Here is a 13,269-nt window from a genome sequence, read left to right as displayed (position 1 = left end):
TGTGAGAACATAAGAATGAAAAAAAAAATATTAAAGCCCAAGTCAGATAACCAACACTTCTCTCCAATGACGATCTTTTGCAGATTTTCATACTAATAGCTGGCAGATCCTTTTTACCTTGTGCTGAGTTGCACGGTGAATTTTTACAAAATCAAACAATTTCACCATGATGACAACTTTTAACATCTTTTTTTTTTTCCTGTGCCTTACCGTGTCTTTCCAAAATGCTGTATTTGGTAACGCTCAAGTCTATGAAAATCCAAGTTAAAGTACGCAGCAATTCAACTCAATTCAGTCCCTTGCTGGGAACGGCATTGCTTTGGGAACTATCTGTATCATGAATTCTGCATGCATTCACTGGGTGATGTTTAAATCTACTGAATGAAGATGAGGGCTCAGTGAGTCCACGGCAGCAAAAAACTGTTATAAGAAGAACTGGGAATTACAGTGTCTGGCAAAACTGCATTTGTAATATGCACGGATCAGGAAGAAAGGAGGCAATTCACTAGAGGAGTGCTATTAACCTTATACATTTCAGGAGGGAGGTTTCACTTGTAACTTGACCGTGGCAGTAAGGAAACAAGCTTTGTCCTTGAGACCCAAATTAATATATCATCTTGACACTGCCCTGCGCTGCATACCAGCACTCCAGGTTTCTGTTGCAGTGAGCTATGCAATTACACCTTCTCGAATATGTCCCACTGCAGCACTGTGTCTACAAGGCAGTGTTGCTACATTTAACTGGTCCTGTGTGGAGCCAACAGTTGGTCTCAATGATCCTTGTGGATTCCTTCCAAGTCAGGATAGTCTATGATACCCACTTCTACATAAAACTTTTTCCAGAATGCATCCGGAAAAGGTCTTAGTAATTCATGACAATATAGCAGTACAACACTTTATATGTTCTGAAAAGTAAATGCAAGTCATCACTTTGCATTTGCCTGCTGTGCAGTGCTACATGTACCATGAATTCACGTGCTTTTCTGGATTCTTTGTGTAGCCCTGGAGATAGATCCTCCATTGTATTTCCTCTCCAAGTTGTGAGAGAAGCTAGGTACAGAATACCTTATTTCAATATCTAAATGTCAAAGTAAGTAAAAGAAACTGTTCAGGATTATTATCTTTATGCTACAGTTGGGGAAGCAGAGATTTGATATGTAAATGACCTTCTCAAAGTCAGAGAAGAAGTAGCTGAATCAAGTATAGGAAATTAACAAAAATTCCCAATTTCCAGTTAGTTTTGGTAATAAGAAAGATAAGCCACATTTGACAAAGAGAAAATACATATGCACATACAAAGCTTTTCTCTACTGGAGCATATACATTTTTTTCATAGCTTTTAGTCATTTATGGTCTGAAATAGCTGAGGGGAGCTGGAGGTACTAAGAAAACTAAAATTCCTTCAGAAAGCAAAACTGTGAGAGCCTTTGTTTTACACTTAGTATACTCCCCTTCTGCCACTGCTCTTCCTGATCTTTCTCTTCCATTTCTAGGTATATCCCCCCCCAAATGAACAAACAAATTGTTTGACCTCTACGCAGAAGATGACTTAAGTATCTACTTCATTTACAGAAAGAAATCAAAAAAAAAAAAAAAAAACCAAAAACTTTTGAGCTTTAGCAAGCCTCTTCTTACATTACCATTAGGGCAATCTAAAACAATATTTGAAATGCTTTTGAAATGTTTAGCCAAACTCACTCATGTCTTCTGCACATTTACTAAAGTTGGGGTAATTTTATTTTTAAATGTGTGCAGCCCTACATTAGAGATCTGAGCACTGTGTCACTGTTTCCTTTCCAAATCCATCTGTGGTCTCCCTGGGCATACAAAGTGGTCACAGTTCCTCTGGCCAGCAGAAGAAGAATTAACAAAACAACTCTTCCGAAGTAGGAACAGACTGACTTCATACCACATTATCAACTGATCCTCTAATGGCAACCCAAAGCTCTGTCCGGGACTCTGGTCCCTTCCAAGGCTCAGACGTGAAGTAACAGAAGGCAATACCAAAGGCGGCTCCAAAACAATTCATGGGACTACCTGGCACGGCTCATCTGTGATCAATCACGCCCTTTTGCAAGAAAAAGGCTGAAGTGTTCAAACAGTTGGGCTACTGGCAGGCAATCCACCTCAACAGACTACACAGATAAACAATATTTACTTTTTCTTACCTGATGTGAGTTGCAGGAAGAGACTCATACTGGCGAGAAAGAAAGAGCTCTCTGTGCTTCAACTGATGTTTCTGTTTATCCGTCAAGTCAACCTCAATTGTAGTTTCAGACTCTTCTTCAACTTCTTCTGCAGAGAAGCAGAGCGTAGGTCGAAATTAACTCTGTTACATAACACCCTTGCAGCCATTTCACTTGACATTCCCCCCACCCCTTAGCAACCTCCCTTAGTATTGAAAAGAAAAAATGAGATTAACAGGTCTGGTTTATGTAACTTGACAGAATATTAAGCATTTTGAATTTGATACCTTCTACTTTAAGCCTTTAAAAATTATGCTTCTCTCCTACTGTACTATGCACTGATGTCTTTCACACAGCTGCAAGAACAATCCTGACAAAATTACTCACTCTTTTTTCATCTCTTTCCACCTTTTTTCTCCGGGTTTGCCACTTCTTTGCTGCCCAGTTCCATTTTATGTATTCTTTTGCTGATATCAGCATTACTAGAAGTTTTACAAGCGTCCTGGGGAAAAGCGCTTTCTATGAAACAGAAAGCGACTGAACTCACTGTATAGCCAAATCACACACTAAAAAAACTGAACAACCTCACTGCCTTCCAAGATGTTAACCTAATAGAGTCTGACAGCAAATATTCAAAATTATTTCTATTTTAACCAATACAGCACAATAGGATGCTATTATTAGATATTATCATAAGATAGCAGCAACTAAAACAGCAAGTATTAAACTATATTTTAAAGTATGTTCGCAGTTGAAAAATCTTTTATAGTCAATCTAATCTGAAATCGTCTAGTACTACCTTGCACATGATATAACCAAAGAAAAAGATTCCTTCTAACGACTTAAACCATCTGTAAACTGGGAAGAAATAAAAGCAGATACTAGAAAGTGTCCCTTATAGATTTTAAAAGCAACGTTCACAGTGGTTGTTAGCATATCATATGGACAAGCACACTATTCAAAATAGTTATGGGATCTTCATGGTTGTGATCTGCCTTTGTAGTAGATTCTTGGGAAATGCAGACCTCCAGACTATACTCCCTAACTTCCCAGAAAGGACAAAGTCTCAGTGGATGTTATATGCAAAAAAAACAGGCACTTTAAGTTCTCAAAGATTTGTCAATTTTCTATCTGCTCTATTATCTACGAGGTACAAAACCGAATATACCTTACGAAATATGCCTTAGGAAATTAAACAATGAAACCTCAGCATTAGCTAGTATTTCATGTAGCTACCTTAGAACAAATCACCTCATCTGCTCTTGCAAAGTAACACTTTTTACAAACAACCTACAGACGTCTCAAAATGAAGTCTGCCTGTATCTTCATGGCAACCACAATTCTCTCCAAATGCAACTTTTTTTTTTTTTAAATCATGCCTGCCTGTAGCTTATTCCACTTCTTTCTACAGAAGTGATAAAACACGGTCATCTCGTATAACCAACTCTTCAAATCCAGTTCCATCGGCCACCATAAGCCTACCTGGCTGTAGACCCACAGTCACCTTCCCTGTTTTGTAATGTTTTGTGGGGATGTAGATTAACAAAAACAAAGCCCCACAGTCTCACCTGACACACGTAGAGGTTCAAGTCAGATCACAACTGAGTTTAGAATTATTCTGACACCTATAATACTAACAATAAATACAGTGTAAAAAAAATGCCGTGCAAAGACAAAGCATTTTTAAATTAAGCTAATAAAGAAAAAGGGACTAGTATTAAAAATATTAAAGTTTCAAGCAAATAATAGCTATGACCATTTATTACAATAAATGACTGTTACTAGCTACATTTGTATTTCAAAGTTAAAGCCTTAATATTTCTTAACATATCCAGATGTGTCAGTGGTTGTTTTTTGTTGTTTTGGTTGTTTTTGTTTCTTTGTTTTAGTATACATATTGCTTGTAGTATTCTACAGGTCCAAAGTTCTCCTATGTCTATTTATTTCTCCTCCTTCCTGAATGATATCAAAAGTACAAGCTTATCTTTTGTTACAACCATCTGAAAACAGCTGACAAGAAACAGCCCATTAGAAACCAATTTAGGCATCCAAACACAGGTGTACAGAGCCATATTAGACAGACTTGTAGAAAGCACCCGACTACCTGTACGGCAGAAAACACAGAAGAATGTGTACCATTTTGAAGTGGCAGCAGGGAGCCAGGAATTATATTGCAGAGAGTTTAAAATGACTTTAGATGCCTATGTTCAAGTATCATAACAGCTCCCTTAGAGCGAGAAATTAGAAAAAATAATTGTATATTTGTTGCACTAATCTTCCATAGGACAAGAAAGTATCAATCCAAGAGCCTGAAGCTGAAATCCTGTCTTACATGCATCTCTTAAAACATAACAAGCCCAAACATGAAAAAAAATATAATTTACTAAATTTTTCAGAAATAAAGCACACATTTTACGCACAAAGATCTGACAAACTCAGAAAGCAGGACTAATCATGGCCAGACACTGCACAGTTACACTACAGATGCAATATAATTTATCACCAGAATAATTTTACTATTTTTCTTCTTCGTAATAAAAAATGCAAATAGTAATGCATTTAGCAAAACATGTAATAGCTTGCCCCAGCAATAACAAGCTGCATCTAGAAAGTGCACACTGGATAAAGTGAGAAAATTAAATATTTAACTAATTTGCTCGATGGCAATACAACAAATTCTGCATCTGACCAAACGTTTAGACAGCTGCTTTCAAACCAGATTTTTGCATAGATCAGGCCTTAATGCCTATTCGAAGAAAAGGGGTGAAGAACTTTCAGTCCTTCTAAAGCTCTCTCCACCTTTGTGTCTTGTATTTGCAGTACGTATGCAATTTAATTTAGCATCCAATAAGAGGTTATTCCCATCAAGAAGAGTACCTACTCTATGGAAGGTACCTACAGGAAATTATCATAAAGTGGCACTAAGTTGAGCACATTTTCATTGCTCAGGAAGAGAACTAAAGCAATGGCTCAAAGTGAACAAATATTTTAATGGAGAAATATGGTAATGACATACACAGCATCATCATTCCCAGAAAAAATTCAATTTTGTTTTCTATCTGAAGTTGTTCAGCTTAAAAATATCTTGAAAGTCTGAGGCATGACTAAAGAGATGGACACAATCAGATTTTCTAAGTGACACAATCCCCTCTAGGCCATGGGCAAAGCTGAAGATTATGCTGTTTTGCAGTACTTTTCCTGGTCTACAAGAAATATTTCATTTAAAAGAAAAATCCTGAAGAACAAAAGCCGGGATCTCTGGTGAGCTTTTAAAGCTTTAGGTCTATCTATTATACATGGGCTTTCTAATCAGTGATTGCAAATATTTGCTTTGATCCTGAAAACCAGAGTGGTCCAGCGAAACTTTCGCTGGCAGTGGTACAGCCTTGCCCTTTCCCTTTTCCCTTGTAACTAAGGCCTAATTGACTCAAATAAGCAATAGATACTAGGAAGAAACTGTAATCCTCACTCATTTTACATGTGCGCTACCATTTAAAAAAAAAAAATTGAACACTTGTTTTCTATTTACTCTGTGGGATTCACTGTTTAGAAAATGTTCTGTTTTCTCTTCTAAAGCGTTCTTATCGAACTTAAGAAGAAGAGAGAGTTGTCCACGCCATAAACTTCGTAGATGTCTGGTTATTTTTATAGTTAAGTAATGTGGTGACTTAAGCTTGCCACCAGGAAGAAATGCTTATTTTTACATCTAAAATCAAACTAAACTGAGGACAGACCTCTAGAAATACAACACACCCATTTAATATAAAATGGTTTAAGAAAGTGACTTTTAAAAAAATCCTGAAAGACACCTAAAAAGCTTTAAATGTGACTCAAACCACTCGGTGGTTAAACATCAGCTAGCAAACATGTTGCTTTCCTCCAGCCTGTTACTTTTCCTTATCTAAGTCAAAATAACCCACCACACAATTCCCTTATCTACTGCAACAGAAAGTAAGACACCGGATTAAACACTGAAGGCTATCGCCAGCGATGAAGGAGTATATATTGAGTTTTAAAAGGAAGAAGTTCTCCCTCTGTTGCCATCAAGTTGCTGACTGCATTAGTTTCAGCTAGAGGTTGACTGGATCACAGAATCACAGCTACTCAAAATAATTCAGGCTGGAAAGGGACACGGGAGGTCTCCAGCGCAAAGTCCTCCTCAAAGCAGGCTCCACTGTGAAGTCAGCCCAGGTTACTCTACATTTTATTCAGCTGGGTCTTGAAAACCTCCAAGGACAGAGGCCAGAAAACCTCTCTGGCAGCCAGCTCATGGCAAAAAAGCTGTTCCTTGTACCTAACCTGAATCGCTCCTGTTTGAATTCAGTCACTGCAAAGAGCTCAGCTCCATCACCCCTAAAATCTCCCCAAAGGTATCAGCAGTCCACTTCTCCAGGTGGAAGAAGCTTGACTCCCTCAGCCTCTCCCATCATGGAGACCTCTGCTGAAACTCCTCCAATGCATCTGTAACTCCCCTGTATTGGGGGGCCTAAAACTGGATGCAGTACACATGGCACCCAGTTGCTGGAGGGGACATCCGCCTTTCTCCACCCACTGGCTAGGCACCTGGTGATACAGCCCCGGACGCTGTTGTTTTGCCTCCTCTGTCACCAGGGCCCTGCCCTCTGCCAGCACCCCAGGGCCTTTCCCACAGAGCTGCTTCCCCCCAGCCTGCATCCCTGCCAGGGGCTCTTCCTTCCCGCAAACAGGACTTGGCATTTTGTTCCTGCCAAGCTGTCTCCAGGTTCCCGGTGTCCCGTTCCTCCTGCTTACTAGGCCTGTGTCAGCCCTCCCCTCCAGGGCAGCACCTGGCTCCCCCCAGGTGGTGTCAGCCTGGGAACACGATGACAGTGCCCCGGGCCGCTGATAAGGGCAGGTCCCAGTATACGAACCCTAAAATGCTACCCTCTGGCTCAGACCATGCAGTTAGCTTTTTGTTCACCTCATAGCACTCTAATCCAGATTAATTCCAAGCCTGTGACCTAGCGTGCCCATCCACAATGCTGCTCCTGGCATAAAAGCAAAAAGCAGGAATAAGGGCTGTAACTGGGAAGATGGGTGGGGGGGTAGGGGATAGGGAATAAAATCAAGACCACTTGTTTCAACAGCAGCACAGGCTGATGCTAAATTAAACCAGCAGCGTAACCACAGTGCATTAACTTCCTACCTCTAAACTTAATTGATTCCAGTTTTGAAACCACATCTCAGCTTAGCTATACCCAGTTTATGCTCTTAAGTCAGTTTAAGACTTAAGAAAATTAACAAACTTAGTGAACCTGCTTTAACTCCACAAATTGTGATTGTGTTTTTTAAAATACCTTTAAAATCCTATTTGATCAGCATAAATTTCAGTTCAAAGAACACCACTAAGCCCGACTTTAAGAACAACCTCTACACTTTTTTCCTTTCCTGTACACCTTTGAGTAGAGACTCAGCCCCAAAACTATATAAACGATGGGTATCGCCAACGTATTTTAAAACATACAGATAAAAGGCCGAGAATGCTGAACAGCAGCCAGTTTACCATGCACATCAAAGGAAAGACTGCGGTGCGTAAATCTTTTAAGCTTAGCTGGCTGCAGCAAAAACATCAAGCGCACATTTGGCAGTTAGACACTACAGCAGAAAGAATTATAAATATAGATTTTGGGGGATAGGGAGCAAATCTATTTGCTGCCAAAATGAGTACAAAAGATAAACATTAAGTCTGACTATACGAACAACTCTATTCAGCCTGTGAACGAAGAACTCTCTTAACCAAGCAGTTGGCCAATTTGCTCAGTCTGCATGAAGTTTCTTGCCACGTGGTGTTGTACCAACTTCACTGTGATATTTAACCCCCCAGTGCTGCAGTAAAGCAGTTTAATCAACTTTGTGAGCTAGACTACACATAGTTATACTGTCAGTTTGACTGAGAAAGTGTTTACTAAAGCTGAATTAATTAGCTCTACTTACACCGTGTCTGTTCGTAGAATATTCAGATGGCTGGTAGAATACGTGACATCCGCCTGATATCTGCTGTTACTGTCAGGTAGGATCAGAAATCTACAGCACAATTTGTACGGGTTCTGAGTCATTTAGCTACCTACTGTGCGAATCTGAACAATTTAGCAGGTAGAAAAAAGACTGGTTGGTTATGCTTACAGGGAACAGGTGTACTTTTAATTCCTCCTGGATAGCACAGATACACACATTTCCTCCAAGGGGTTTTCCATTTTCTTGCACAATTATCCAAGCAATCCTTTCACACTACATCATCATAATTTTTCTAAAGGAGGTCACAAAACAAAGAAATAATTACACTCCACAACCATTAAGAATTAAGATGCCACACCTACTCTCCAACAATAAAAAAATATTTCTAAAGTTACGCAGAAGGTTTTTTTTGAGTACTTCCAAGGGGCATGTTATAGAGTAATAATTCGCAGAATGACAGTCATATATAACTTAGTAACTATTCCATGTTTGTCATAGGCTTGTAGCAAAAATATTTAATGAAAGCTATCACAGTTTCCATCATCAGAAAAATCCCCATTCCAAAACCTCATGGACGGATTTTCTGGATAACTGGTTTTAAAGATTTTTGAGAGCAAGGAGCTTGTGGGTAGAAGGCAGGGAAGGATTACCTTCGTAAGCAGTACAAATTATAGTGTGCTACATTAACAAATATATCATGGTAAATTAAATGCTACATAAATAAATACAGGAGTAAGCACATTATAGTTTAGCACTGCTATCCAGTGCTGCAAACTAGCTTATGACAACACTGCAAAACAGAAGGGTCTCACAGAAGTGTGAAAACAGTGACGTGCAAGCAATGATGAAACAGCCAGCAATCTCGTATCATAAACCTAGATGCAGATTTTTCAGTTTCCCTTCTCTCTCCTCCCTCCCTTGACCTGGTTTCTGTCTCACCTATTCAAATGGAAACTCCTTCAGAAGGGAAAATATCCTGTTACAGGATATTTTGCATTTCATCATGTGAACCTGTTGCATTTCATCATGTGAACACCTTTATAAACTGAAGCAACCTGTTGCGGCATGTGCAGAGCAACAGTCCTCTGCAGTGCTCCTTTACACAGTTCCTTGGTACAGGCAGCAAACAGCATACTCAAAATTGTGCCATGGACAAAGCTATTTTCATTGTGATTAACATTTTCAGTGTACAATTACTGGATCGTGCTCATCAACAGAACAGGAGGCCAACTAGTTATTTTTCAAAGTACAAACATATTTAGGGCTGCAATGGGAAGGCATGTTAGAAGTTTTAGTTCTACCTTCAAATCCAGGCTGGCAAACCACACAGAGAGCAAGAGCGAACACAAGCAACCTGATATTGCCCAGGAAAAAAAAAAAAAAGCATCTGGCTCAAGAAATATGAAGGCCTACAACAATGCCACATAGGTAGGAGAGTATGCTCTTCTCAACATCATCATTTAATCATTCTTTCAGAGCAGCACAAACATTATGTGGATCACTTGGTACCAAGGTACCAGACAGAATCACAGGATGACATAAGTCAGAAGGTACCTTAAGGATCACCTAGTTCCAACTCCCCTGCCACGGGCAGGGACAACTCCCACCAGACCAGGCTGCCCAAAGCCCCATCCAACCTGTCCTTGAGCACCTCCAGGGATGGGGCATCCACAGCTTCTCTGGGCAGCCTGTGCCAGTGCCTCACCGCCCTCTGAGTGAAGAATTTCCTCCGAACATTTAATTTAAACCTCCCCTGTTAAAAGCCATTCCCCTTTGTCCTATCACTAACTGTCTGAGTAAAATGTTACTCTCCGTCTAATTTATAAGCCCCCTTTAAGTACTGAAAGGCCCCAGTGAGGTTTCCCTGGAGCCAGGCTGAATATCCCCAGCTCTCTCAGCCTGTCTTCATAGGAGAGGTGCTCCAGCCCTCTGATCATCTTTGTGGCCTCCTCTGGACCCTCTCTACCAGCCCCACACCCCTCTTGCACTGGGGACCTCAGGGCTGGAAGCAGCACTCCAGGTACGGCCTCACAAGGGCAGAGCAGAGGGGCACAATCACCTTCCTTGCCCTGCTGGCCACCCGTCTGTTGATGCAGCCCAGGACACAGTTGACCTTCCGGGCTGCAAGCTCGCACTGCTGGCTTGTGTCAAGCTTTTCATCCACCAGAACCCCCAAGTCCTCTGCAGTGCTGGTCTCAGTGACTTCTTCTCCCAGACTGTGCTCATGTCTGGGATTGTCCCAACCCAGGTGCAGCACCATGCACCTGGCCTTGTTGAAGATCACAGTTTTCACGTGAGCCCAATTCTCAAGCTTGTCCAGGTCCCTTTGGATGGCATCCCCTCCTTCTGTTTTTATCAACTGCACCACTCAGCTTGATGTCATCTGCAAACTTGCTGAGGGTGCACTCAATCCAATTGTCTATGTCACTGATCAAGACATTAAACAGCACCAGTCCCAAAATGGAGGGACACCTCAGATGTCCCTGAGGCACACCACTTATCACTGACCTCCACCTGGACACAGAGTCATTGACCACCGCTCTCTGGGTGTGACCTTCAAGCCAATTCCTTATCCACTGAATGGTCTACCCTCCAAATCCATCTCTCTTATTTGGAGATCAGGATGTCAAGTGGGACCATGTCAAAGGCCTCACAGAAGTCCTGGTAGATGACATTGGTCGGTCTTCCCTTGTCAACTGATGCAGTCACTCCACCACAGAAGGCCACCATATTGGTCAGGCAGGATTTGCCCTTGGTGAAGCCATGCTGGCTGTCTCAGATCACCTCCTGGTCTTGCATGTGCCTTAGCACTGCTTCCAGAAGGATCTGTCCTATGATCTACCCAGGCACAGAGGGGAGGCTCACCGGTCTAGCTCCCTTCCTTTCTACCCTTTTTTAAAAAGAAAATAATCCCAACTCTTCGCCTTCATGATTAATTATCGGACCTGATTTTGAGCAATGAGAGACGTGTATCTTCCATTTTCATAAGACTGATCCTATTAGCAACTTTTCCCATCATTTGGATTTCAACTTTTCTGTGCAAACCACCTGCTCATAAGATCTTGTTTTAAATGGTCTTTCCTTTAAAATAGACAAGGTATGCCTGAATTAGTTAACAAGTGGTAAAACTGCCTCTCCTTAGTAAAATGCAGTGAAAATATTTAAAAAGAACATGTATCACAGAGAACTAAGAAGACCAAAAATCTTTTAAGCTTTCTGTAGGAGTCCACATTTAAGAGCTATAATATTGTTTTATTTTACTGTAATACAATAATAATCACAGAGTTTCAGAGATCTAAACTGTTTTTTTCTAACAAGCAATTCATATCCGCAGTAGCAGGTATAAACAGCTTTTCAAAATGTGTTGGCAAAGAAAAGGCACAGATTGTAGAAGCACTTTCCTACCCCTACTCCGAATGGCATATGATTCTGCTTATAAAACACAGACGATTTATCTTCTACAATATCTCCTTCCAGAAGGGCTGAATTTTGTTTGATTTTTACAGGGAGGAAAGAAGGAAAGCAAAAATGCAAAGAAAACGATTTGTGTATCCTGTTCCTGAGTAAAGTTAACTAAGACATATTAAAGTTCTATGTCCAGGATTTTAAAATGAGAAGAATATTATCCAACATAACGTCTACTCAACGCCAGCACTGTAAGAGATTTTTTTCCTGTTTACAGACCTAATGAGATGGGCAGGAAGAAAAGTTAATTCACTGTGATAGTCTAAGACTTGAAAGTTATGTTTTTTTCCATCTTCAACTGTATTAATGATGTATCTTCAAGATTGTACATGCATCAAGAAAAGAATATAGAGTTAAGATGCTAATGAAAGGGAACTATATATTTATGAACTGGGAAAGGTATAAAGAAATCTAAATAAACACGTCACTTTAAATCTTTAAACCTTTTAATTATGATGCCAGTTGAGCAGGGAAATCAGTGTAGGAATAAACATCACGTTGTAGTAACTAGTGAGGTCTTCAATATATATGCTATTTTTCTTGTTTAAACAAACTGAGATAAAATTTCAAGGAAATCAATGAAGCTGTCAAATATCACATTTGATACAGTACCAAGTAAAAATATAAAAAAATCATCATTTATTTCTTTCATACGTGTTGAATATTCAGTATTTTGATCCCGGGCTTTTTTCCCCCCATTAAAAACAGAAGAAAGAGAAGAGCATTTCAGAAGTATATGAAGGTAGTCACCCTCTGAAGGCAAAAATAAAGCTGGCCATAGATCATAGTGTTTTTTCTTGTGTGATACTTGGCAGCCTAGTTCTTGGCCCCTTGAGGCCCTACTGAGAATAACAACATCAGGATTTCATTCACAACAGCAGCATCAGTCACAGGACCTGACCCAACGGAACTGTCACACAGCACAGGGCCCCACAGCACTCTGCAAGGCCAGGTTACAGGCCACTGACCCGGCCAACATTACGTTTCACCACTAGTTTAAGCCAAAACAAGGGTGCACTTTTCATGCAGGAAGCTGCAACAAACCACTGTCTTCAGAGTTGTATATCACTCCCAATCCCTCATGTAAACAAGGACAGACAAGTGAAAATGTAAGTCCATCACTTGGCATAGCAAACTGGGAAGATTAAAAAACTGATTTTTTGATACATGCTTAACCTGTTGTACAAGTAGAAAAAGCACACGTGTTTATGTAACCTCCGATGTATGCACAGTCCATCAGCTATGCAATCTGGACAGAGAAGACATCTTACATGCTGCGATAAACCTGGAAACAAGTTCTGGATTCAGACAGTTGATGACAGTCAAAATGAACTGCTTAGCTCTCCACAGTCTTTTAGGAATTTCATAATGTAGAACAGGCTTTTACTGGCAAAATTGCACTTTTTAACCAGTCAAACTTGTTTTGCTCATGGGTGTAATATATTCTACATTAGAATAAAACATTTCTCTGCCAGGATCCTTGCAGAAGCACTTGTGTAGTACACAAACAGGTTCACACTACAAAGCTTTCCCTGCACCGATAGAGCTTTACAAACAGCAGATGAAAGGAAAAACAAGGTATTGATCAAAAAGGCAAATCACATCTCTAAATTGCCATTCCAAACACCCGCTCTGCTACTTCATG

At 40.3% G+C, this 13,269-nt stretch overlaps 1 protein-coding gene across 6 annotated transcripts in view; it reads right to left on the bottom strand.

Annotated features, from left to right (window-relative positions):
* MTA3 (metastasis associated 1 family member 3) overlaps positions 1 to 13,269 on the bottom strand; it is a 139,977-nt gene that overhangs the window by 114,261 nt on the left and 12,447 nt on the right. For all 6 annotated transcript variants that reach the window (XM_066993765.1, XM_066993767.1, XM_066993766.1 and 3 more), the window contains exon 4: positions 2,169 to 2,295. In XM_066993765.1, the coding sequence (XP_066849866.1) occupies positions 2,169 to 2,295 (127 nt within the window). The remainder of the gene's footprint in view (positions 1 to 2,168; positions 2,296 to 13,269) is intronic.

This window comes from Anser cygnoides, chromosome 3, assembly GCF_040182565.1.
Source record: "Anser cygnoides isolate HZ-2024a breed goose chromosome 3, Taihu_goose_T2T_genome, whole genome shotgun sequence".
In the NCBI taxonomy this organism is placed as follows: Eukaryota; Metazoa; Chordata; class Aves; order Anseriformes; family Anatidae; genus Anser; species Anser cygnoides.
This window is presented reverse-complemented; position numbering and strand designations above follow the sequence as displayed.